Source organism: Verruconis gallopava (assembly GCF_000836295.1).
Source record: "Verruconis gallopava strain CBS 43764 unplaced genomic scaffold supercont1.8, whole genome shotgun sequence".
Taxonomy (NCBI): Eukaryota; Fungi; Ascomycota; class Dothideomycetes; order Venturiales; family Sympoventuriaceae; genus Verruconis; species Verruconis gallopava.
Window position 1 is genome coordinate 882,107 of NW_015622144.1, and position 24,303 is coordinate 906,409.

The 24,303-nt window shown below is 49.4% G+C and overlaps 9 protein-coding genes across 9 annotated transcripts; 7 read left to right on the top strand and 2 right to left on the bottom strand.

The window, feature by feature from the left end:
• Positions 1 to 159: 159 nt before the first annotated feature.
• On the top strand, positions 160 to 2,359 carry PV09_03299 (uncharacterized protein). Its single transcript, XM_016356483.1, has 2 exons — positions 160 to 460; positions 551 to 2,359. Exons 1-2 carry the CDS (start codon positions 251 to 253, stop codon positions 2,075 to 2,077), a joined length of 1,737 nt encoding a protein of 578 aa, XP_016216006.1. The 5' UTR covers positions 160 to 250; the 3' UTR covers positions 2,078 to 2,359.
• A 1,362-nt stretch (positions 2,360 to 3,721) lies between these two features.
• Positions 3,722 to 5,204, top strand: PV09_03300 (uncharacterized protein). Its single transcript, XM_016356484.1, has one exon. The coding sequence runs from the start codon at positions 3,748 to 3,750 to the stop codon at positions 4,078 to 4,080; it is 333 nt and encodes a 110-aa protein (XP_016216007.1). The 5' UTR covers positions 3,722 to 3,747; the 3' UTR covers positions 4,081 to 5,204.
• Positions 5,205 to 5,735: 531 nt separating this feature from the next.
• PV09_03301 (uncharacterized protein) lies at positions 5,736 to 6,960 on the bottom strand. Its single transcript, XM_016356485.1, has one exon. It carries the CDS (start codon positions 6,853 to 6,855, stop codon positions 5,911 to 5,913), a length of 945 nt encoding a protein of 314 aa, XP_016216008.1. The 5' UTR covers positions 6,856 to 6,960; the 3' UTR covers positions 5,736 to 5,910.
• Positions 6,961 to 7,099: 139 nt separating this feature from the next.
• On the top strand, positions 7,100 to 7,850 carry PV09_03302 (uncharacterized protein). The gene is made up of 4 exons (XM_016356486.1): positions 7,100 to 7,158; positions 7,211 to 7,294; positions 7,345 to 7,397; positions 7,449 to 7,850. The coding sequence occupies exons 1-4, from the start codon at positions 7,148 to 7,150 to the stop codon at positions 7,520 to 7,522; spliced, it is 222 nt and encodes a 73-aa protein (XP_016216009.1). The 5' UTR covers positions 7,100 to 7,147; the 3' UTR covers positions 7,523 to 7,850.
• A 50-nt stretch (positions 7,851 to 7,900) lies between these two features.
• Positions 7,901 to 9,571, top strand: PV09_03303 (uncharacterized protein). Its single transcript, XM_016356487.1, has 3 exons — positions 7,901 to 8,229; positions 8,289 to 8,342; positions 8,397 to 9,571. Exons 1-3 carry the CDS (start codon positions 7,915 to 7,917, stop codon positions 8,988 to 8,990), a joined length of 963 nt encoding a protein of 320 aa, XP_016216010.1. The 5' UTR covers positions 7,901 to 7,914; the 3' UTR covers positions 8,991 to 9,571.
• A 696-nt stretch (positions 9,572 to 10,267) lies between these two features.
• On the top strand, positions 10,268 to 12,712 carry PV09_03304 (uncharacterized protein). Its single transcript, XM_016356488.1, has 2 exons — positions 10,268 to 10,440; positions 10,494 to 12,712. The coding sequence occupies exons 1-2, from the start codon at positions 10,390 to 10,392 to the stop codon at positions 12,543 to 12,545; spliced, it is 2,103 nt and encodes a 700-aa protein (XP_016216011.1). The 5' UTR covers positions 10,268 to 10,389; the 3' UTR covers positions 12,546 to 12,712.
• A 1,200-nt stretch (positions 12,713 to 13,912) lies between these two features.
• PV09_03305 (uncharacterized protein) lies at positions 13,913 to 14,643 on the top strand (the record flags this gene model as incomplete). The annotated part of the gene is made up of 2 exons (XM_016356489.1): positions 13,913 to 14,222; positions 14,273 to 14,643. 2 exons carry the CDS (start codon positions 13,913 to 13,915, stop codon positions 14,641 to 14,643), a joined length of 681 nt encoding a protein of 226 aa, XP_016216012.1.
• Positions 14,644 to 15,969: 1,326 nt separating this feature from the next.
• On the bottom strand, positions 15,970 to 17,472 carry PV09_03306 (uncharacterized protein). The gene is made up of 4 exons (XM_016356490.1): positions 17,272 to 17,472; positions 17,169 to 17,220; positions 16,706 to 17,093; positions 15,970 to 16,646 (listed from the first exon to the last, which is right to left on the bottom strand). Exons 3-4 carry the CDS (start codon positions 16,809 to 16,811, stop codon positions 16,258 to 16,260), a joined length of 495 nt encoding a protein of 164 aa, XP_016216013.1. The 5' UTR covers positions 16,812 to 17,093; positions 17,169 to 17,220; positions 17,272 to 17,472; the 3' UTR covers positions 15,970 to 16,257.
• On the top strand, positions 17,439 to 22,312 carry PV09_03307 (uncharacterized protein). The gene is made up of 2 exons (XM_016356491.1): positions 17,439 to 17,882; positions 17,960 to 22,312. The coding sequence occupies exons 1-2, from the start codon at positions 17,779 to 17,781 to the stop codon at positions 21,174 to 21,176; spliced, it is 3,321 nt and encodes a 1,106-aa protein (XP_016216014.1). The 5' UTR covers positions 17,439 to 17,778; the 3' UTR covers positions 21,177 to 22,312.
• Positions 22,313 to 24,303: the final 1,991 nt, after the last annotated feature.

Sequence of the window (24,303 nt, forward strand, 5' to 3'; positions counted from 1 at the left end):
ATCGTGAACCTTACGGTGTCAACGTTCAAAGTACATTGATGAGGAAAGATGCGTTGAACGTGTAGACAAGGCTGAAAATCGGCCTCGCACGTGAGACATACAGTATTCTTCGTACTGCGGGTCTGTGCATCTCAGAACAGACACCTCGCAAACACCTGGCGGGAACCTGCTCCTCGCGATCATCCGTACCCACCGCCTTGGTTTAGACGGACAAAACCACGCCCGCAGATATCTATACAAGCTATTCATAATGGCCGCGTCGCCGTCGAGCTCGCCAAGGCTTCCTAGCCCACCCCCTATCGCGGAAGACCAGTTGGGACCAAAGTCCCCCGTCGCTATGCCCAATGAGCATGGTGAACTGGGACGCAATCCTTTCGAGGCAAACGCGTCGAGAAGGATACGTCCGGGTACAAAAGCCGCGGATATGTCTCTAGGCCCACCTCTCGTACCACTGACTGACGTACGTTCTTCTACGCTTGTGAAACAAAATATGCTCACGACTTGACCATACAACTCAAGGCACACAGACTGACTAGCTCACACATGATAGATCGACAGTCCCTTTCAACTAACAGAGCATCTCAAATCTCTCCACAATGCCGCCCTTCACCGCGACAATTCCACAACCATATGTCCCATCGATCGCGAGACAGCCACTCGGCTTGCCCATCCTCCAGATGGCGTGGACAAATACCTTTGGCTCTATGAGTTATGTCGCCTGTTGTGCAAGGAAATCAACGCCATGATCGTTGCATTGTTTCAAGATGAACCTCCATGCTCGGCACAGACATGTTCAGAAATGCGCGCCAGCGAGTGGCAGTATCTCTGCGCTGTTCATGACCCACCCAAGCCGTGCTGTGCCATAGATTACTGTTGCCATACACTGGACTGGACAAACCATGTCCTCACAAGCCAGAAAAATTTCCCGTCGAGAATGGCGCTCGGTGAAGGCGGTGGCTCTCAATCCGCTTCTGGACAACTAAGACAGCTTACAAACATTTTCCGAAGAGTTTATCGGATCTTTGCGCACGCCTGGTTTCAGCACAGGGAAATGTACTGGAAGGTTGAGCTCAAGACTGGACTCTATGTTTTCTTCAAAACTGTGTGCGACGTGTACAATCTCATTCCTCAGGACAATTACACTGTGCCGCCAGAGGCGGAGGGCATCGAGCCAGCAACCACAGCGACGGATTATGCTAAGCCAACCATCATGAAGAGGAGAGAGGACACGAAGGTAGAGCAGGACACATCAGCCACTGATATGCAGCTACCGAAGAGCATGCTATCCGCTACAGAAGTCTCGACGACCAAGAGACACAGGGCCACGCCTAGCATTGGTAGTGAGAGCATTACGACCGTTTTGGAGGATCCAGAAGAAGAGGAAGACAAATCTAATAGCAAGATGGAGGAGACTATAATTTTGACTGCTGAGCCGCTAAGGTATTCTGCTGTTGATGAAAACGGTGGCGATGGACAACTTTCTGCAGCAGAAGGGTCTGAACCGCCGAAACAAGAAGAAAAGATTGCAGAAGCAGAGGACGATGTGGAGGTTCCCATTATTGCCGTGGAGGAACCTTCTCCCGTTGATGAGCATTCTGCTAAAGCAGAAATTTCACCCGAAACGACAACAGAGGCTGAAAAAGGTCCGGCATCCGAGACCCCTGCTACCCTGGATGTAGGTGAGAAGGAGCATGAGGCAGCCTCAGTGGCTTCGGACACTGACTCACACGGATCGTGGCAAGTGCTGACTAACGAGTCCAAGCCGAGCAGTGACGGCAACGAAGCAGCTGCACCGTCGACTTCGGTTACGGAGGTTGAGGTGACTGAGCAAATAGAGAAGCCTAAGGAAGAATCACAGGAGATATCGCAAGGGTCAGAGTCATCAGTGCAGGCGGTAGACAAGGAAGGGGAACATGAAGCTAAGTTGGTCTCAGGGTCTAGTGAGACGGTGGACAATGAGACGACCGTCGCTATCATCAAGGAGGAGACGAGTGGAATAGCCGATGGCAATTCCGCACTAAAGGAGACCGAGGCAGCAACGAAGGATGAGGAAGGCAAAACGGAAGATAAGGAATAAGATTTGAGTGGAAACAGTAATGGAGGCGGTAAATGCGGGTGATTGAGCCTCTAATAATGTCGCATGTGAGGCATTGTAAGCATTAGTTGCACTTTGCGGTGTTCGAAAGGTTGGGGTATGATACCCACGTAATGGCAAGTGTTATTCTTTAAGTATGATTTTACCTTTCTACCATCTGTTCGAGAAGAGCTTGGCATATTTTAGGCCAAAATCGGTGCTTGACCACCTTAGCCACGTATCTGGCGTTGTGTTTTCCTATCCTTCTAAGACCTGGGCTCGTCGCAAATTTCAGTACTTCACTAGAATATGTGTCCCTCATTGTCTATCAGTGTAAAATACTCTTCTGGATACCATAACATGACTCCGCGTCCACATTTCATTACTCGCCACCGTTCTCGTTACCATTGCCTTTAATCCCCACTGATGGAAATCCTTATCGCTATTTTGAAGCATGGATGCCCCTTATCGTGAATCTAACACACCCTCTCAAACGATGACAAGACCTGTAGGACGAATTCAAACACATGCTGGATGTTACCTGCACATGAAAGCAGCTGCTTTGCAAGATCTACTTCACTTCTTGAACCCGCTCTCATCAGGCCTGTTCCTTTATTTGGCACATTCAAAGAACCTTTCCTGCCTGATTCACTCACAGCTTGAGTCAAACACCCCTTGCACAACAAAAATACTCTCAAATATTACCACTGAATTGACCATAGCCGCTAAAAACTCGTGGATTCACGTTCAAGCTGATTCACGGGCCAGGAGACTTACGTACACACTGATGTCACGGGTCATCTCTACGGTTTTTTTGTAGGTCAGGTTTGGACTACAGAAGTATTTTAAGGAGCGGGTGAACATTTACTGCACCAGTTCATCCCAATATCTATAATGCCGGCATGACGATGAAGACAGCTTCTGATTCCCTTGAAATCCCAAAAAACCCAATTATGAAGTTGAGGTCATCAAAAGCAAGGGTGCGATCTGGTATAAGTTCAGCCACTTAGATGACGATGTACCCAACAAGCTTTGCAAGAACTCTAGGGGGAGGCACTGTACTGATAAACGATGTTGCGATGCTTGAAGCAGTGATTGCAATTGTACGAGCATGGAGCAGGCGACTGCAATATTCATTACTGCGGAACTGTGACCGTATAGCTGGCAGCAGTACTGGGCGCCTAAGCAGCGATTTGAGACGATATATTTTCTTTCCTACTAAGTCCTCAAAATGCTGACGGCACAAATTGGGTGATCGACATACTCTTAGTGTTCGTTAATATATGCAATCCCAATGTTGCCAAGGACGCGTGGTGGACCGTTGCTCGATCCGCAAACCGTTCAATATACGCATTGGATTTCTTGTTACAAACTCAGATATGAGCAATACTCACGTGATCCTTGTGAGCAAATATGACGTCTAAATTTTGTTCTTTTGCGAGAGAGCCGTAACGCCCTACCTATTTTAAGACGCGCGGATGAGATAAACTATGTTTCATTCTTTGCGTTTCAAAATGCAACCAAGAAGTGCTCCATGCTGCACATTTCGGGTCGCAATTTACAGACCCAGCCACATAGAGTTTAGTAGAAGTTGAGTTTCATCTAAAATATCATGAAGCTGCTGGGACCAGGGATTAAGAAAAGTCTAGCCTTTGTATCTCTTCGAACCATAAATGAATGAGCCGGAGCTCTGCCATTATCGAGAGGCGACAAAAGATCAGATCAAATTCGTTCTCGTAAGATGCAAAACGATACAGGATCTGACCCAAGAATCAGGTAAGCACTTGGTTTGGCACGTTATGCCTCACACGCTGTTCACACCGAATTGCCCTTCGAGAACTTTCACACAATACCGCTGCTCGCGTAATCGTCGAAAACACGTCTTGCACTCACAGCCAGGAAAATGTCTCATGGCTCGCCTCCTTTCGAAAGAAAACAGGGTCAAAGTAGTGATCACAATGATGACGGCAACACTACCTATGGCGATTCCGGTGATGAGACCATAGTTTGAGGACTGAGATGCAGCGCCAGATGCGCCTGATAAGCCGGCCATCGCCGGCGAAGGAAAAGTGCCGTTTGCGAAGCGATCAAGCTGCTCCGAAGCGACAGACAAATGCTGGGAGCAGATCCTGACGAGGCTTGATTCGATCTTTTCATGGTCAGCTTGCAAGACGGCATATTCACGGTTCTAGCTTCAGAACGCTTTGCGTACACTTTCAGCGTCTCCACCACTTAGTACGGCGTCGCAAAGCTGCAAAAATGAGATCATGTTTGCAACATCGGCTTGCTTGTTGCCAAGCTCGGCCGATCCCTTGCCAGAACTGTGAAGGTGCCAAAGATGACGACGGCGAGAGCACCAAAGACCTGGAGGAACCATAGGAGAATCCTTTGGCCCAATGCTGCGCTTGAGAAGGACGATTCCGACCCAGTCAGTGTTGGGGCTAAGCTCGTGGTTGACGACATAATTTCAACTGCCGTGCTTTACACTTGACCTTTGGTGAGCACTTGAGTTGCCTAGCACGATTGTGGAGTATAGAGTCATACCATAGCTTGTACTAGGTCCAAGAAAATGCTCGGAGTGATCGCGTCTCGGGATGCTGTAGGAGCAGCAGGCGAATGGCAAGATTCCAAGACAGTATAGGAAGACCTCCTATATTTGTCTAGAAGATAGTGAGCACTGCGCTCAGTGCGTTGTGCATCTTCATCAACATTCATCGTCCAGCTCGGAACATTGACTCCTAGGCTCCGCATGCCATCATGTTTCAAACACCTTGTCGAAAAGCTTCTGGATTATTTGAAACAATTCGTCGAGGCGTCCTTGTAGTTGCGTTGCAGGCACGCACGCTGTGTGGTTCGCAGACCCCAGGCTGTGCATCTTCCCAAAGGCCAGAACGCGCGCAATGGGTGCGCGCGAGCAAAGCCCTCCCCGCAAAGTTCGGGGCTGCGAGCCCCAGAAAGGAGTGAAGCCCTCGCTCGTTGACCCCTTACAGATCTCTCCGGTTCGAACACTAGATATTGGTGGTTGAGGCAGCCTGCCGACGTTATAACTTGGAAGGGGCATGTGCAAGGAGCGCATCTTTTTCTAGACATCGACAACAATGACCGATACGGGGATACACTTCATGAAGGCATTTTCTTGCCGCCTTTTCTTGGGGCACAAGGAAGCAAGCTTGAATTCAGAACCAACATGTATCAGATTCAAGGGTTGTGGGAGCTGGAGCATTTATGTTTCTCTTGTATGCTAAGCTCAAGATATATCTTGCGCTTGGAATTAAAAACACATCTCATCGTCGTGAAGAATCGACTGCAACAATCCAATCAGTTGGGCAAGTCAAGTTTAATCTCTTCCAGAGAGCGACCTTGCACCTACGTGCCTGACCCATTGACCTTCCAACAAAAATCATATCAAATATTGATGGCTTTTTGGCTCATGCCGGTCTTAGTCTTACAATAGCAACGGTTATCTCGTAGCTGGCACTTACCCTCTGTCAAGATCCAGAGAGACGAATTCTCCGTATACGTGGCTGGATCTGTGTCATCAAGACTCTTGGAAGTTCGAGTAGCCATTTGTCGTTCCGTGGACACAGATTCGAAGGCAAAAAACAGAAACTTGCGAAAAGGTAGAGAAGAACATCACGAGAGAAAAGACGGTACAAACTGCTACATGCAAAAGCTTCTATTATGTCTTAAAATCATGAGGAGTATCTTAGACCATCAACAGCAAACGCCATGCTATGCAAGAAGGATGGTATCATGAGCCATTCATCAAAAGCCTCATTAATAAATCCAAACACATCTCTCTTGCCTGCCATTCCAATATTGGAGACAAAGAAGATCTACGTTCCGATTAAGTCAGGCACCGCGGGCCCCACTCCCCGTAATAGCACAATGGTGTTTCCCGTTACGAGCACGTCGCCGACCTTCTCTCCAAATTCCAACAGTCTTCCCGCTTCTACATGGAAGACTCTCAATTTCTCCTCCTCTCCTGGTACTCTATTGTTTACATTCTGGACCTGCAGGGCTTTGGCGGCAGCATCAAGAACACGACCTATACTCCAGTCGCGTGAGTAGAAGAATTTGCCTGTCGGGAACTTGGCGGTCGTCGTGTCGGCACTGGCTTCGACGAAAAGGTACACCCTTTTCTCCGGAGCGAGTTTCGTATCGCCCTTTGCTTCGGTTTTCAGCTTATTGATTGCCGCTAGTCCTGCAGGCTGTTTCGGTTTCGGACGAATGGAGAGCGTTGATGCACTCGCTTTGGACTCCTCTTTCTTCTTGCTCGCCCAAGCCTTGAAATTCCGCAGTGCAGAGAGTCCTTTCTCCCTTTGCGCATCTAGCACAGACTGGCCTGGCGGGGACGGCCGAGGCACGTTATCGCAGTCGTGGTCCTCTTTCATGCGATGTTTCAGGCAGTAATCCCTCCTACAGCTGTCGCAGTGTACGGCGGGCTGTGCTGCAGTATCGATAAGGGTTTTGCACTTAACGTTATAACACTGCTTTTCATGATCTTTGATTGTTGGTCGCCCCGGGAGTTTTGTCCTGTTTTGCTCTTCCACCTGTTTCGTGGCTGCGGAACAAGCATGCCACTCCGGCCGCCAGTGGTCTTCGCAGTACTTGAGCTTGCAAAATTGGCATGTAAATGGTAGAAAAGTTTTTATGTGGCAGAATTCTGACGAGCAGTGCGCGCCGATCTGTTCGACGTCGCCTATGGACATATTCTTTGCGCGGGCGACTGCTTCGGCGTCTTGAGAGTCGAGTTTAGCGTCAGGAAATGGTCGTGACATGGCGGGTATATGGCGGAGAGTAGATATATATATGTGCGTGTCTCGTATGTGGAAGTTTAGTAATATGATGGCAAATGAGGGTGGTATTAGGCTGTGAGAGCGGTTGCGCAAGCAGAAGCGAGAAGCTTCGGCGTCCTGATGGTTGTGACGGATGAGGCTGAGGCGACGGCCACTAGAGCTGATTTGGGAATGGTGCGAGATCACTCCGCTTGCGCTTCCATCCGCATCTCAGGCGCCTTCGTTGCTCTCGTTAGCACACCACCACCGCTTCAGAGCAGAAACAGTCGCAAAGATGGCAAACGGGTAAAAGCCACTGATCGATCAATTGAAAGTTCTTTGGCTGACGGCTGGACAGCTGGAGCCTTATCATCGGCCTCATCTTCATCATCGCTTTCTCTATCGCCTCGTGGTTTTTGAGCCCCAAAGGCGAAAATCAGACGTACGACGCCTATACACTTCCTCTGAATGATATGGGCTGATTTCCTACAGAGTGTGGCGGTCGTCGCTGATCTTGTCAGCGTGGTCATGCTTCCTCATGTGGGGTACGTGTGCAATATAGGTCATAAAGAAAGCTTCGCTGACAAGGGGAATAGCCATAACCTTCCTTGCACAATGGCATCCGCTTATATCACCTATCAACAATACGCTGCGGCCGGGCTATGAGTGACCAGCCATGCCGATAGGAGGAGAAGAGGAATCTCGAGGCAAGGCCGGTGCAAGCTTGTCTGTTGGCAATGCAATGGAACTCAGAACAGCCTAAGAGTTTGAGCTCAACGAGATGCCGAATGCTACACGTACAGGCTTTGTATCATACTGTAGTAATGTGAAGTGATTAGAGGCACTGGAAAGCCGACTCAGCACAATAGAGTCACGGGACTTCTCTGCAGACAGCTGGACACATTTCAAACAGTTTCTCTGCAACATTATCGCATCATCCTGTGCAAATTTTGCAGATCTCTTAATCATAAATGATGCTACGCCAAACTCACAACAGCTATGTATGTTGTACCTCGATCTTTACCTCCCTCTGTGAACAGTCTCGACTCTCTTGGATAGCTGATGGCCATCAGAACCCACGGACCTCCTTCCCGATCTGGCCTTCCACGTTACATGCTCCGCCGCACCCTTAGTCCCTCAAACCTTCAGCTTGCAATCCCACGATCATGTAAGCATCAAGGTCCACAAATGCCGATATGCATAGAATGCCGCTTCCCCGTTAACACCTTGTATACCACGTACTCCAAGGCCGATGATCGTACCCTGGGAAAAGGCGTTCGTCTGACCCAGTGTCCGAGGTGCAAGAGATTCGCCGACAAATATGTTGAGCATGACTTCGTTGTGCTGTTTATCGACCTGGTCTTGATAAAGCCTCAGGTTAGTAAGACAAAATTAGTAGTCCTACGGGTGCGTTCCAGCTAAGACAAGTGATTCAGGTTTACAGACATCTTCTTTTCAATCGTCTGGGTCGCGAGGATGACCGCTTTGACGTGCGTATTCTCTTGTAGCAATGCGCAATTCTCTGTGAGCTAAACGGGTCCTAGCCTTCAATCATACGTCTCGGCATCCTCCTCCTCCTCTTCGACGTCTACCTTACCTGGGCGCGCATTGAGAAGGCAGCGCCCTCCTCCACACCAGTCGCAACTCCGCTCAGCAGTTACCCCTTACTCCTCCAATATCTCTTCTTCCTTTTACTGTGCCTCCTCAGTACAATAGCATTTCACGTACCTATCCGAGTCCTCTGCGCGTGGCCCGGATCCATGATACCGGGCTCTAACGCGAGGCTGCTTCCCTACTATCCACACAGTACGGCAATTTCTACCGCTCTTATCGTGTCTTCATGCACGAAATTGTTCCCAATTCTGCTCATTATTTGGGATTACGATCTTCCTTCTGCAGCCAGTGCTGTGTCATGGGCTGTCATAGTAAACAATGTGGCTGCAATCGAGATTCTCATGGACTGTGGATTCGGGAGGGCCTGTATATTGGCAATGCTAGGCGCGGTTTGTAGGGCCGTCGTCGGTTGGTTCGTATTAGGCATGGTTGGCCTACAAGAGAGGAGCTGGGGCCTAGATGGGGTAGGGGTGCTTGCTGAGAGTGCGGAGGTCGTCAGTAGATGGCTTTCCATGTTCAAGTAGATACGGATTGTACCAAGCACAGAATTACGGCCTAAATTTCTATCTACGCCGGACACGAATCGTCTTCGTGCTTCTGGCCGCTCGCATGCCTCGCCGTATTGCAAACGCCGTCTATGTAGCCGCGCAGATTACAGTACTTGTTCGCAACCTCAGAGTCCGGTCACAATCTCCATACTTCCGTCTTGCATCTGGCAAGCTCGGCAGCTACCATTGCATTCTTTGCGACCTGACCAGGCGGGCTACATGCGTTGGCCAAGCGACGATGTTGGAATCATCATTTCGTTTAGCCATTCACACATGGATGCTTAGGACCACCTTAAAGCCACGTTGACGCGGCATACGACTTTTGGTGGTGCAACAACAGAAGAAGAAAAAGAGAAAGAGGTGGGGCATAACGCCTTCTTTTTAGAGCATTAAGGGAGTACGCAGCGTCGAGATTCCAATGGATGACTATTCGGCCAAGGGGTCTACTCGGTTGCTTGCCACACTTTGGTACAAGAGGTCTGCCGTAAATCGTGAGCCACAGCTGAACGGTGACTCGTTGAAGCGACTGAAGTTATACATAAGTCAGCTGTCATAACAATCATCACCTAGAGATACAATTACTATCTGAAAATTAAGTTCTTTACAAAATTCTGGTGCCACTTTCAACAGAAGTATTGGCTTGATGAATCACAGAATCAGAGATGCACTCTTTTCCATAGTCATAAACATGACGAATTTGTGCCGAATGTCAAATCTGAGGCTCCAAAGATGTCCGACTCTACGAGAGTACCAAGATTACAGACTGTTGGCCGAACCCAAGCATTGCGGTCTTCAGACCCTTCCCTTTTGGCCACCGCAAGTTTTCAGCATCGCGCCAGATCATGCAGCTAGAGGTCGACATTGCGCGTTTCATAGCTCAAGGATTGACTGGTCTGATCACAGTATCTGCAACGCGTGCGCCATCCTCCGTGCCTCGGTATCGAGCTCGCAGCTCCAGGACAACTTCGACGTTCATGCTGCGTTAACCATCGGCTGCGCTTACCATCGCCGTTATGCATGTCTCAGACATGTTGTGCGGAGGAAGCGTCCGACATTTCTCATTTACATAGAGAACTCTTGTGGTCATGGTTGCTTGAAAATTGCATGGATGTACATGCCCGGTTGTGAGTCAGAGGAGAAGTCGGTGTGGACCGGAAATGACAATGACAGTAGCGTCTTATCGATAAGCCACATGGCAAGCAAGAAAGTCATCGTCCTTTGTTTGTGGGGAAGAACCGACTTCACCCATCTGCAGTCACGACACTCAATTGTCCATATGAGAACGCAAAATTTTGCACCACAACTAGCGTCAATGGCAGCAGGCACGTCACTATGAATCTGGCCGAGCCTTTCGAAATAACCAGAACGCTCAAAGATGAGACCTGGAAGGTTTGGTTTGGTTGGGAGAAGCCCGACGCTTCGGACAGTGAGTCTTGTTCCGAGTTATAGCAACCAGCCGGTTGTGTTGACGAGCCTTAGGGACGCGATCACAAATGTCTGCAATGCTTTGGTAGACCAAAATACTACAGCAGCGGCAATGAAGCACGTGAAGAAGGCCATGGAGGGCCTCGAGTGTCACCCAAGCAGCAGCAAAAGATGCTTGACCGCAATTTCTTCCTCTCGGTCTTCAGCGCAAGTGCCACGAAACGAGATGCCAAGGCCTACCTTTCACGGTACAAAGACGACAAAAGGACCAAACTAGACAAGCCAACTTCGATGCTTTCTCCTTCCGTAGAGCATGAGAGAAAAGAAAGATTACAAAAGAGCGGCGTTAATTTAGGTAGATTGTATGGACAGGCCAGGGCCATAGAGGAGAGCCCGGTATTTACCCAGTCCAAGTTGCCGGAAGAGTTTAATCTGGATATGAATGGCCCTCTACACGTCGCTGTGGTCAAGATACGTGCGATTGATGATCTTGATAAGCAAACACGAACCGGCGTCGCTATGACACTTTCACAACTTGCGAGACTAGGCCTGCTCAGCTGTGTGGTAATTGAACCGTCAGTCAAGGTCATGGAGAAGAGCTGGACAGATTGGAGGAAAGTTGTCATGAGGCATGCTTTCAAACTTGCCAACGCCATCAGTGCTCACAGCAAATCTGGCGCGAGAGTACTTGATCAGGTGTTAGGGATTTCTACACATGGCGAAAATATCCAAAGTTCGGTCTCTGTAAAGAGCGAGATTTCAGTTGTTATGCACGAATATTTATTGGCAACCCTGCAGCGAGGCTTTATACCTGTCATTCCCCCCATCGCATACACAGACGGTTTACAAGCCCGTCGAGTTGAAGCAGATGACATAATGTTGGCTCTGACCTTGGAGCTTGCTGGTCTGTCTCGCCCTATAGACAAACACGAGGCGGATAAAAGAACTCCAACTTTCGTTGACAAGGTCATCGTATTAGATCCTCTGGGCGGGCTTCCTGCGGCAGACAAGACCGACAGGAGTCATATATTCGTTAACCTTGAGCAAGAGTATACGAGTGTCCGTAAAGAGTTGTTACAACTGACGCAAGTGTGTCTGGAGCAAGAACACAAAGACAATAGCAAATCGATGGAGGGAAGCACATCCGAGTCTTTGGCTAAAGTACGAGAGCTGGAGCAACATGTCAAGAATCTCAAGCTGATGAAAAGCTGTCTTGCGGTTCTTCCTCCCTCCTCATCTGCTTTGCTTACTACTCCTTCCGAAGCCGCAAGCTCAGCACTATTCAGTAGCACGACCCCAGCTCCAAATCCAACCGGTTCTAGTGTGGGAACAAGACCGAAGCGTAACCCCCTTATCCACAATTTGCTTACGGACAAGCCAACAATCTCTTCGTCTCTTCCAGTCAGTCGTTTGAGTTCGTCACTCAAGGACTATGATTTAGCTTCAATAAATACAAATCTAATCCCTGCGACCTTCTTCAAGCGGGGCATGCCACTTACCATTATACCCGATCCCAAGGTCGCTCCCTGGGTACCACCGGGACCAGAGGGTACCTCTTTGCGCCTTGATTCGGATCCACGGATCAATTTTTCACGCTTATTACATCTCATAGAAGATTCATTTGGTCGGCCCCTTGATGTTAATCATTATTTGTCACGAATCAATGGTCGTATAGCAGGAATCATTGTCGCAGGCGAATATGAAGGCGGCGCCATACTCACATGGGAGGATCCTTCCCCAGACAACTCGCGGATTCGGCCAGCCGTGCCATATCTGGACAAATTCGCTGTTCTGCGCAAATCTCAGGGAAGCGGGGGTGTTGCAGATATAATTTTCAACGCCATGGTGCGGACTTGTCTACCGGATGGTGTTGTGTGGAGGAGCAGGAAGAATAACCCAGTCAACAAGTGGTATTTCGAACGAAGCGTAGGCACGTGGAAGTTGGCCAACAGTCAATGGTGCATGTTCTGGACCGGAAATGATATTGATTTTACGAACACTGATAGGTCTGAAGATGAAAAGATTGAAAGATGGAAGGACTATGTCAACGTTTGCTCCCGCATCGAAGCTAGCTGGGCAGACAGACATGACAAACCCCCGGACTGAAGATCGTCCAGCTCAGCGCAGCTGGACCCATCCAGTATATGTTAAGATGTTAGCGCCTTGAAGTAGTGTTGAAGAGTCATAAATACCATAAAGGGTGAACATCAGCTGAGAACTTTTGGAGTTCAAATTAAATTTTCTACCTTTCTGACAGAGGCTTGACATTTCTCAAAGAACAGTTCGTTCATGTACTTTGCTTAGAGACCTCTCAGAACCCCTCTTGAGAATCATGGCACCGTATGTGATGTTGGGAGGAAAGGCTTGCTGAACATACTGAGGATCTCAATGTGAGCCTCATGCTTCACGGCGCGCCCAGTATCCCAATGATTCACGGATTTTAACCTCGCTCAAGCTTAGTTCTCAATGATGCATTGTTGTATGATATCACATGTTCCTTGCAATACTCTCGGGTGACTCAGTAGAGCACCTACCATCACAGCGAGTGCGATAAAAAGAATGGCTTACAACCAGGTAATGGCGTTGAGTCTTAAGGTAGTTTGGAAGTTGTATCAAGTAAATTACCGCGACTATATGACAATATGCTATTGCTAGGGCTATAGATCAGTGCACTTTTCGCTTCCAACAAGAGTAATGTCTTTCCTGTCCAGCCTTTGTCGTTCGCTATTTGAATATCCGAGCACGAACTTTCAACAGAGCTCTTGGAAAAGATTCAGTGAGAGGAGAGTTTAGCTAGTTTTATAAGCAGCTTCTCAAAACTCCTCAATCTGCGTGACTTCCGACTTGAATCAGTACTCTCTATCGTATTCTAATTTATAAAAGCAGAGAAGAGACGTTAGGTGTCGCTCCGGAAGCGAGAATTACTATCCGCAAAACCTTAGCAGCGCGAAAGGTGGAGTTCATTATGAAGGGCGTCTCATAAGTATCAAAGTAAGATTACTCGCCACACAGTTTACAATAACTTTCAACTTGGCTCTTTATCTAGTCTTTTGATGATTTTTATATTTTGTGAGCCCTTTTTGAAAAGTGATATTGGAGGAAAAGCTCTGATCTAAACGAGATGAATCGTCTTATGCACCTTAAGACTCACAATACATCAGCTATGAGCTTTGAGAACTATTCAAGCTCTGATTCAATCGTTTGGCACAGGTCAGGCGATTTAAATATAGATGGACTATCCGAAGAATGGCTCGCAGTAAGAGGATGTCTCACAGGAATTGGGACTGTAAACTGTCTTACAGATATACTTAGTTCGAGAAATCTCTGGGGTTTCGACCAGCCGTCAATCTTGATAGAACCGTTGGACAGCAGCGTGAGGTTCTGAATACTGGCGCAGCTTATCGCGATTCGACTCTCAAAGAACGAGATTCACTTGAGTACGATGTAGATGCAAGCGCCAGTGAGTTTGAGGCATGTGCAGTGCACATGGTTCCAATTTGCATCTACACACCAGAAATCTCCGTTATTTAGCACCAGGAGCAGTATTTTACCATGGCGGTGGTTGGGCCCTTGGCAAAATTCAGGCTGACGACATCTTCTGTCGCCTGATTTCAAGAGGTCTGAGCCATGTCGTCGTTAGTGTTGAGTATCACCTTACTCCAGAGCACGTCTTCCCAGCCGCCATTGACGACGATTATGACGCTTTCATCTGGATAGTCAAACATGCAAGTCAAGTGAACATTGACGAGAAGAAGATATACGTCACAGGCAGCTCGGCTGGCAGTAATTCAACACCACTCTCAGCAAGTTGAAGTTCGCTAAATTAGGAAAAGGTCATATCTCTGCCGCAGTTGCTTTGAGAGCAAGCGAATCCGCGTATGGATTACGCTTTGCTGCACAGATTCTGCCTATTCCATTCGTCTGCGATCCACTTCAATTCAAAGGCGAGCTGCCCGAGCGGTCTAAGGTACCAATATTCAACGACGCTGCCTTGGCAACAATGCTTGGGGTTTTTGCTCCCGATCCAGCCACAAGAAGCTCATGTTGTCTGTCACCGCTTCTAACGAAATCTGATTTCTTGAAGAAGTTACCACAAATGTATATTGATGTATGTACCGCAGACCCGCTATGCGTACCAGCAAATGCCTACGGAGGAGTTCTTGAAGATCATGGAGTTCCTGTCAAGATATTTGCACTTGAATGAATGCTTCATGGTTCATACGTGCTCTTCCCTAATTTAACCTCCAGTAGAGTGGCTTGGGACGCTTGCGTTAGGGAACGAGGTGGGCTTTGAACTGTGGAAGTGAAATGTTTCCTCCTTGGCTGATATATCTCTCCATACTTTTTTCGATGCCTCTTTAACGCTACTCTTTGATCGTTAAACCTGGATGTGTCCACAACTAAGGGTTCCAGCTCATTGTAATCAGTTCTCCTAAACACTACCACATTCTTCATGATGCTGCATCACAATTTTGAATAGTAGGGATAGCTGGTTGTCACACCAAAGGCAGCGAATATTTTTACAATATTGATGAAATCTGCTGGCTCTTGAACCTTATTTTCCTTCTAACTCTCTGTAGAAAATGAGAAGGCCTGGGTTCAAGGTTTAGGTCAGTCGTATCTAGGATCCTTACGCGGCCGACTACAAATAGGGTAATCGATAATACTTCGACATTCTCGCAGTCTTGAAATTTCTAAGACTTCCATTTGCTAAAGTTTAAGAACATTCAAATCCTGTGTTCATAGTCTTAAATTTGCCATCCTAACTCTTAAGTCTTACAATGACGGTGTACCGACAAATGCAGGCTTAGCCAACCCCGAAAATATGATCAAGTGATACATGCTGACGGAACCTTGGTAGTTTGGCGAAGCGCTGAGAGGGTTCGAGTTAGAGCTTTCGAAATTTTACGAAACGAATCAGAAGAACGGGAGGGACATTGTGGAAGACTAAATCACTCAAAGTTGCGACCTTGCCAGAGAGGTCGAATGCTTCGAGCGGAAAACAAGTGACTTCAAAGTGCTCTTAAAGCCGATTCATATTCATACTGATGAAAATATCTGCTCTTGGATAAGCATCGCGCCTTTTGGCAATCCTATATCAACATCGTGGGCAAGAATGAGCAAAGTCAAGTGACAAACGTATAGATCATGCTCAGCAGGTGGGACGAGAAGCTGCCCACGTCTTTAAAGAGCAATGAGTTGAACCTAAGTAGTACTCGACAGCAAAAGGGTTTGAGTGCTGGAAACAACACAGACGAACTGTAGTATTGCTTTTGTCTTCCAAAGGAATGTGTACATGTCAGCCTTGGGGGAGTTTATCATCACAAAGTCGGTCGTTCTCTGCTCCTGGGAGTGTCGCAAAACATTCAAAGATATAGCCCAAACTTGACGAAACAGCCGCTGAAGAGACGCATGAAGTAACGCTCACACTTTCTCCAGAGGCGTGGGTAATTGGTTGGGTCTGCAACACAATATCCGTAGAAACAGCATTAAGATCACACGGTGACTAAGAATATGAAAAGACAGATTACCTCCCACAAAATCTTTTGCGACAGCCGTGGAGGGATAAAGTTAACTGTGCGAAGTTCAACTATCGTTGTGGATGCTTCGTAATGCTCCCCATAAGTTTAGTGTTAAAGCACAGAATAGAAGCTTTTGGTCGAATGAGGGCTGATCCACGAACTCATACTTGGACTCATGAGCTTTCAGCAACCGATAAAAGTATGATATCATAGCTAATGACCACAAGGCTGTCTTCACGATTGCGATAGCTATTTTTTTTATCCGCACAGGACTTGAGCAATTACTCGACACTGAATCACAATCTAGTCCTCTGTACTTTCTTCCCTGCAGCACGAAGAGAATTTTCCCCATCAACAAGCACGCACCAGCCTTCGTCTCCAACTGTTCCCCCTTCATATCCAGCGACGGCAGCACCAGGGAAGGCTTCCTTCGCATATGCTAACACATCATCATCAAATGCACCAGGTTGAAGCCAAACCGCCGGTATACCTGCTTCTTTCGCCTCTTTCAGCACCGCAAGAGTTACTTTTGGTGGAGTGATCACACTTAACGAGGTTTCTCGTGGCGCAGGCAGTTGTGAGGGAGACTGTAGGGTGGGGTACTCCTTCGATCCGACCGTGATAGAAGATGCGCGAGGGTTCAGAGGTGTTACTGGCAGCGAGTGTGCCAAGTACCAGGTGAATACTGCATAAGAGTATTAACAGCACAGAATAAAATAGAGCCGGATTACCGGAATCTCTCACTCTTATGACCAAATTTGGAGGCATCCGAGGATGCGCCTGCCACAGCGAATTGTGGTGATGAGAAGAACGTCTTAGCTGCCTGATCCATGAGTTTGCAAAAGCTCATGTGTTTCGACTACGTTATGCTTGTGATCGCAAAATCGTTCGTGCGGGCCGAGTATGAATCAGTTGACGTGATTTCAGGAGCAGCAGGAGCGCAGAGCATTCGATGATCTTTGTATAAGCGGGCCGAGCCGAAGATGTCATAAGACCCACATGTACGTGGATTATACTTGTATATGTGACTTATGGGAGACATTCATTAACTTTTTCCTTCGCCGATGCGCCTGGATCTCTGTCAGTCATGCGTAAAATATTGTTACGGCGTAGTACTAATTATGGGATGTGTCTGCATTTGCGGCACAAAGGATTAGCTTCGGAGATCATCGGACACAGCGAATAACGTCTCAAATTACCAGCTCACCCACGACCATTTAGAATCGATACGACTGAAAGCAGACCCTCTCGATAACGGACTTGGATTCTGATCAGACAATGGATAGACGCAGGAGTGCCATTTGCAATACCCGGCATAGAATCGGACTGTCCAAGTGAGCGACCATTATACGCGACGACTGTCGAAAACAAGAAGCGTACAAGCAACATTGCCTGTCACTTGCGACACATTGACCGTTGAATCTCTTCTCAGAACGTGCGTGCATCCCACACAGTGCTTGTCTCTGCGCTTTGAAGAGTCGCCGTCCGAGCACCGAATACGCACGTTGCTGGCCATTGTTCCAAGGCCTAGACTCGGCGCACGAGCACGGACGGCAGCCGATGTGGGCGCGATTGTCACTAAGCTGCAGCAAATCTCGTCATCGGCGTGTCCTTAGCTTGCTCCGCAAAGAAACCATGAACAGCGTCGTCGGACGCTGGTTGCGAAGAGGGTGAAAACCCCGTACTCTGCAACCCTTGTCGCTTGGGATTCAATTGTGAACAAATATTCGTCTCAATCTGGCGACTCCCACATACCCCGCACGTTCCAGCACTGGCGATCGAGCAGCTCCCATTGAGTCCTTGTGCGAGGGTGGACAATGGACGAGGGCAGCGATGCGCAGCGCGAACAATCCAATGGAAGCGCGAATCTTGAAGCCAGTCTGTCGCTGGCTGAGCGAACGCGACAACGTGAAATACAGAGGTTGGTCAATGTTCAAAAGCCTACTCGCGTAAAATGTCGAATATCTTGTGGCAGCTGACTTGACGTCGTTCGCACAGTTACCTCTCAGCAGCGTCGATCACGACAGACCTAGCACGTCTTGACGACATCCAACGTGGCGTGGCTCCTAAGCCGTCCTCCGATCGAAGCCTGACTTCCCTCGTCCAGCTCGCAGCCTTTCGGCTCGACGCTGAGCGATCCTTCTTGTCACTGATCGACGGCACCACACATTTCATTGTCGCGGAGGCCACAAAACAGACATCGTTGAGCAATGCTGCCGGACAAAATGATCTGTTTCTCGGTGCCATGTGCATGGACAAAGACTGGGGAATCTGCCCCAAAGCCATGGACTTTTTCTGCGACACTAAAAGCGAATTGAGATGCTCAGATCCAAACATCATCGCCAATAAGACCTGTTACATCATAGTAGATCTTCGCGCGGACCCAAATCTTTGCGAGCGACCCTATGTCAAAAATTGGCCATACATAACATCATATTTGGAAGTACCTATCATTTCTTCCTCCGGCCATGTCATTGGTGGTCTGTCCGTGGTTGACAACAAACTCCGACAGTTTGATGATGATTCTGTCAACAACCTCACCGAGATTGGAAGAATAATCATGTCCCATCTAGAACACGTTCGAATCAAGAAGTACCAGGAACGCTCTGTCCAGCTTATCAAAGGACTAGATCAGTTCATCAAGGAAGAATCCAGCACTTCGTTTAGGAAACCTAATGCTTGCTTGCATCAAAAAGAGGATCCAGCAAAGATGAAGTATGCGACTCAGCCTTCCTCAATAACGGAGTCCGAATCCGCAGCATCATCGCTCCTAAGTAAAACGGAAAGAATGAATCTGACTGAATCGGATCCAAGTGAAATTCCAATCACGAGCGAAAATCAAATACAGACTAATGTGTTTTCGCGAGAAATTCGCACACTCTTCGTTCGCTCGGCATCTCTAATACGTGAGAGTTTGATGATGGATGGTATGATATTTGTTGATGCTTCACCCCCGTACATGAACAGTCCACTGAGAGACCACGCCACACTCCTCAACATCCAGTTTCCCGATGAACATGTATCAAAGAAACCCGAGGATGTAGAAGCTTCTCCGGTATTTGCTGTAAGCTTGGCTCACGGGCATTCAGCCGACATCGCCATTCCGCGGGTGCTGGTCGACAGACTCGCGGATCGGTTTCCACGAGGACAAATTTTTTTGGCAGATCAATATGGTGTACTGGGTAGATCAACGGTATCGGAGGCTTCAAGCGGCAACGTAACGCCAACATTGAACTCGGGCACCGATAAGGAAGAGGACACCAGTGTGGATGTGCAAGCACTATTCACGCATTTACCTCGTGCCACATCGGCAATTTTTCTCCCAATGTGGCACTTCCAAAAGGAAAGATGGTGTGCTGCAGGCATAGGATGGACATGTGACTCGACTTATTCATTCGAATCGTGTGACACCACCTATCTTAGTGCTTTTGGGGACAGCATCATGAATGAAGTCATGCGTTACGAAGCTCTCGCAGTTAGTAATGCAAAAAGTGATTTTATATCCTCCATTAGCCACGAAATGCGTTCTCCTCTACATGGAATTTTGGCCACAACAGAACTTCTTAGCGACACCGTCGTATCAAGTGAGGAACGCTCGATGCTAGCGATGATTCGCTCCTGTGGCACGACACTCCTGGACACTATGAATCATTTGCTGGAATTTGCAAAAATCAACAACCTCAGTCAATCAAAGAGCAGGAAGGGAGAGGGCGAGGTTGGCATATTGAAGAAAGCTGACCTCAGTCGCTTAGTAGAGGACGTTGTTGAAAGTGTCAGCGCGGGATATGCCTTTGAAATGACTCCACATCGACATGACGTTTTGAGAGACGGTATTGCCTCCACACCTGCTGTCGAGAATGGGCCAGAGTTACCAGTGTTGGTCACGCTTGATATTCAACCATCGAACCGCTGGCAAATGACACTAGACGTTGGCGCGTGGAAACGCATTGTCATGAACTTAGTTGGGAATGCATTGAAGTACACTCCTGGCGGATATATCAATGTCGCACTTTCTGCGTGTCAAGACACTATCCGCTTGTCAGTCCAGGACACAGGCGTGGGGATCGGAGACGAGTATTTGAAGTATAGGCTTTTCACGCCTTTCGCACAAGAAAACTCATTCTCTTCGGGAACAGGCCTTGGACTGGCTATCGTAAAGCAAATTGTGCGGAATCTTGAGGGCAGTCTCGACGTGCAAAGCCAAGTTGGTGTTGGAACGTTGGTTTCTGTGACCGTTCCCTTTCCCCTCTCAACGACTCATTCGCCTCCCTGCACGAATCAGACCTTCGGCCAGCTGCATGGTAACGAGCTCTGCCTGATTCGGCCGCCCAATCTGCTCCACCTCGATTTGGATCCGAAACGATGCGCTTACACCAAACGCCTAGAGGAGTCCGTTGAAAGAATCGCAAAATCTTGGCTTGGTATGAAAGTAACACGTACCACGACCGTTGAGGGAACCAGCGCGGATGTATTTGTGATAGACGGCTCTCTTGAATACTCGCTGGAATCCGTGAGTCCACTTGTGCTGGGTAAGAAGCCGGTAGTCGTCATCACTAGTTCACGTTCGCGATACCGATTGCTCGGCTCGGCTGTCACGTACGTACGAACCCCTTTAGGTCCTCGACAGCTTGCAGCAGCGATTACTAGAGCCATGGAAAGTGCCAAGGAAGAGACTCAAGGAGAACCAATCAATCCAGAGGTAGCCCGATTGTCGCCCGAAGCAATGCAACGATTGCAACCCACAAAATCTTCTGAAACCAGTGCAAACGATTCTAACTACTCCTTCGCAGCAGCACGGGACATTTGTGCTTCCGGTCATCATGTTCTGATTGTCGACGATAATGCCATCAACGTCAAGATTTTGACGAAACTATTCGACAATCTGGGGCACGCGTACACTACAGCGATGAATGGTCTCGAAGCTGTGGAGGCGTATACACGAGGAGTAACCGAACGACCTTTTAGCATTGTTTTCATGGACGTGTCCATGCCTGTCATGAATGGCTTCGATGCAACACGAGGAATAAGACAGTATGAACAAACCAACGGCATCCCACCTGTACGAATTGTTGCTTTGACGGGACTGGGTGACGAAGGCAGTGAGGCAAAGGCTTTTGCTTGCGGCATGGATGAGTTCTGGACCAAACCGGTGAAGCTGGGTGAAATCAAGAAACTGTTAGCAGACAATACAAGATATGAGAACTTTCAGGGTTGACAGCTGAAAAAAAAAAATTCAAGTTCAGATGTTGGCAAAGGTTTAATTGACTTGAACATTTAGTGTATCCTTCACGTTCATGCAGCATTGTGGGTCAGCAGGGTCTGCGTCACGCAAGGAGATATGATCAGCGAATGGTAGTCTTGCGGCCAAATTCGCGCAGACAGTCCACTCTATTTTTGCATGTTGAAACAGAGGCGGCAATAGCGGTACTGGTGATGCTTGCGGTTCAGCGGGCATTCGGTAGGCAGCAACAAGCGGCGAAGCGGACCACTGAGGGCTTGAAAGCATGACGAGATGCACCCTTTTGGACTGAAAGCCGGGTTGTATAGCATTACCACGCGGCTTTACTTGCCAAGAGTGACGTCCATAGGCCTTAGGGGGAAAGCTAAAGCTGACGAAAAGGTTGAACGGTCCAAGAGAAAGGAGGGGATGATGTCGCCTTCACAAAATGGCAGAGTGTCGCGCCGGTTACTGATGTCTCAGGCTAGACTGGACTGAATCGTGGGCCGGAGCAACGTACAGTTTGCATCAGCGTCCTCCACGCACCGGCGATTTTACCCTTCCTGTCAGCATACTTTATGCTTGCTGTTACCTGACGGTAGCGGCTGTGTGGCTACTCTCCTGAAGGGCTAGGAGTTTGAGACAAGGCAACGGCGAAAGCGCAGTCGTGACTTGTACGGGTGGCCTGAGATGTAGAGCGGAAACAAATTCTGAACTCCTTCCAGGCTGAAAGACATTGGGGGTGATCGGCGATCTGGGGATGGAGATAGAGATAAGAATCAGAAGTTGATTGCGCATCACTGCCTCAGCGGTGCCGAGCGCGTGTGTTCCGTTGCGGACGGACCGGATGGACACCAGGTCCATGAGCCCTGGATGATGGGAGTTGACCTGGAAGAGATTATCATATGATCCGAGCAGGCTTCCAGCATCCAGTGAAGCTGAGCTGCTTGAGTGGTTGGTAAAGAATGAGCAAGAACGAAGGCTGGGTTGTGCGATGATGCCAAAGCCTCGTTAGAGGGTGAGGACAACATCTACTGCGGCCTCGTTCCGGCAGAGTAAAGGCTCGCGATCTACAGTCGATGCATGTGTACAGTAGCTTGAGATTTTTCATGTTAGCGCTTACTCAAGTGGGGATTCTGATAAACTGCGGCACGCGTCCGTCGTGATATGCATTCGACAGCGAAGAGGCTCCTCATGCTCACTCGCCACAGTGGCTGCTCGCAGGGGAACGTGTGCTAAATCGAGGCGTTGGCTTTCGGCAGGGATGGAAACAGGGCGGAACGTGTCAGACGGGGCCCTGATCGGAGTTCGCAGAGCGTCGCCAAAGAGAAACAGTGTCTGGCCGAGTGGAGGGCTGAGAAGGCGGGGGAACGGACACTTGGACGTGGTGGGAGAAGATGGCAAAGGGGGATCCCAGTGAGCAGCAACGCGATCGTGATGGACAGGGAGCCAGGCATCGTCTATGCGAACAGCAGATGAGGCTCCGTGTTGCATTGCCTCTTGCTGGGCCGGGCGCCCCGGTCTGGCCTTCATGCATGATTCGACACAAGGGCGAGCCTCAGCACCGCCACTTGTGGCACTCTTTCCACGGATGAACCAGGTCGTGCCGAGTCCTACGCGGCGACCAAGATGAGGCCACCATCAAGGCCCACGTCCGAGCTCCAGGTCAGCGCTCACGGCGCTTCAACGAGTCATCGAGAGATTCTTCATGCGATGATGCAAGGGAAGCGAGAAACCCGTCTGCACGAGCGGAAAGGAGGGTTTGGGAAGGGCAAGAAGCGCTGCCAGAGACCTACGCTAGCTGGAACAAGCAGCACGCGTCTGTGTGCTCTGGGCGTCCAGGCAGAAACGACTCTGATGCTTAGCCGTGACCGAGCACGGAGCCGGACGGATGGGACGAGTAAAGCAGACGTTGGGAGGGCAGAAAGTGCGCGGATGAACACAGCAGATTCTTCATGCAGGCGAAGGTTAGGAGATGCGTGCCGAGCGCACACCAGACAGCACAAAGAAAGCGTCTGTCGCGGGGGGACGGACGCTCCCGCAACATGCGGCGGAACAGTGTGTTCACGGGTGGATGCATGGGATGTGCTGGGTCGAACAAGTGAGATGGACCAGATGCGACATGGCATGGGCACGCGCATTCTGGTCCACCCGTCAGGAGGAACGCTGGATTCCGGTGGTGCGAATGGACAGCAGTGGCTGGTGCTGGATAGGGGCCGAAGAAAACAGCAGTAGCGTACTCTACTTCCATAGACCTTGTACGCCGGCGCAGCGGTGGTGGTAGTCGTGGTAGTAGTAGTAGTCGTTGTTGTTATGATGGTGGTGGTGGAGGTGATGATGATGGTAGTGGTGGCTGCCAAAAGTGGTGAGAGAAACGCAGAGGAGGTCAGCGAAAGACGGAAGCAGCCACCGCGGGCTCATGCAGCAGCAGGCACCCCCCTGGCCCGCAGTGCACTGATCAACACAGCCTTGTGAGCAGCGTCACCGGACCAATCACGCGTCTAGCGCATCCGCACGTCGCCGTTGCCCTTTGGGCCTTCAGGCGCATGCGCACCCCCCGGCCCACCGAGCACACACACACTCACACTCTCACACACTCACACACTCACACTTTGCTCTCTTGACGCTTCACTGCGCTTGCGTCCAACGCACCGCCCTCACGCGCTTGCTGTTCTCCACAATCAAAAATACACATCCCTCCCCCTCCCTTTGCGGCTTGGTCGTCCTCGTTCGTGCAGACGCTGCATCCAGGTGCGCACTCACGCGGCGCGCCACCAATTCGGCCCCCGCGCAGGTCCATCCTCGCAGGGCCTCTAGCCAGTGCGTCGCGTACGCTGTTTCTTTCCAGCCCATGGTACTCCTGCACGCGTCCACCACGACGACCACCATCATCAACACCACCACCACCTCCTCCTCCTCCTCTACCAAACCTCCCCTCCACATTCGGACAGTTCCATGCGCCTCCGCGTCATCGGGCACCACCGCGCGCCCCAGCGAATGACATCTTGATCTTTTTTCGTCTTGCCTGGCTGGGAAGAGGAGGGGGGCCTCCTTGGCTCGTTCGACACCTGCACCGCCTCTCCACCCGCCCTTGCCCGCCAAACAAAAGATGGTCGTCGTGAAC

Excerpts from the sequence above, each read along its gene's own strand:
- PV09_03299 (XM_016356483.1), top strand. The coding sequence starts at position 251 with ATGGCCGCGTCGCCGTCGAGCTCGCCAAGGCTTCCTAGCCCACCCCCT. Across the intron at positions 461-550 it reads CTCTCGTACCACTGACTGAC|ATCGACAGTCCCTTTCAACT; the intron begins GTACGTTCTTCT and ends CACACATGATAG.
- PV09_03300 (XM_016356484.1), top strand. The coding sequence starts at position 3,748 with ATGAATGAGCCGGAGCTCTGCCATTATCGAGAGGCGACAAAAGATCAG.
- PV09_03301 (XM_016356485.1), bottom strand. The coding sequence starts at position 6,855 with ATGTCACGACCATTTCCTGACGCTAAACTCGACTCTCAAGACGCCGAA.
- PV09_03302 (XM_016356486.1), top strand. Across the intron at positions 7,295-7,344 it reads CCCAAAGGCGAAAATCAGAC|AGTGTGGCGGTCGTCGCTGA; the intron begins GTACGACGCCTA and ends GATTTCCTACAG. Across the intron at positions 7,398-7,448 it reads GTCATGCTTCCTCATGTGGG|CCATAACCTTCCTTGCACAA; the intron begins GTACGTGTGCAA and ends CAAGGGGAATAG.
- PV09_03303 (XM_016356487.1), top strand. The coding sequence starts at position 7,915 with ATGGCCATCAGAACCCACGGACCTCCTTCCCGATCTGGCCTTCCACGT. Across the intron at positions 8,230-8,288 it reads TGGTCTTGATAAAGCCTCAG|GTTTACAGACATCTTCTTTT; the intron begins GTTAGTAAGACA and ends CAAGTGATTCAG. Across the intron at positions 8,343-8,396 it reads GCGAGGATGACCGCTTTGAC|CCTTCAATCATACGTCTCGG; the intron begins GTGCGTATTCTC and ends AACGGGTCCTAG.
- PV09_03304 (XM_016356488.1), top strand. The coding sequence starts at position 10,390 with ATGAGACCTGGAAGGTTTGGTTTGGTTGGGAGAAGCCCGACGCTTCGG. Across the intron at positions 10,441-10,493 it reads GAAGCCCGACGCTTCGGACA|GGACGCGATCACAAATGTCT; the intron begins GTGAGTCTTGTT and ends GACGAGCCTTAG.
- PV09_03306 (XM_016356490.1), bottom strand. The coding sequence starts at position 16,811 with ATGAGCTTTTGCAAACTCATGGATCAGGCAGCTAAGACGTTCTTCTCA. Across the intron at positions 16,647-16,705 it reads CTCCAAATTTGGTCATAAGA|TATTCACCTGGTACTTGGCA; the intron begins GTGAGAGATTCC and ends ACTCTTATGCAG.
- PV09_03307 (XM_016356491.1), top strand. The coding sequence starts at position 17,779 with ATGGACGAGGGCAGCGATGCGCAGCGCGAACAATCCAATGGAAGCGCG. Across the intron at positions 17,883-17,959 it reads CGACAACGTGAAATACAGAG|TTACCTCTCAGCAGCGTCGA; the intron begins GTTGGTCAATGT and ends TCGTTCGCACAG.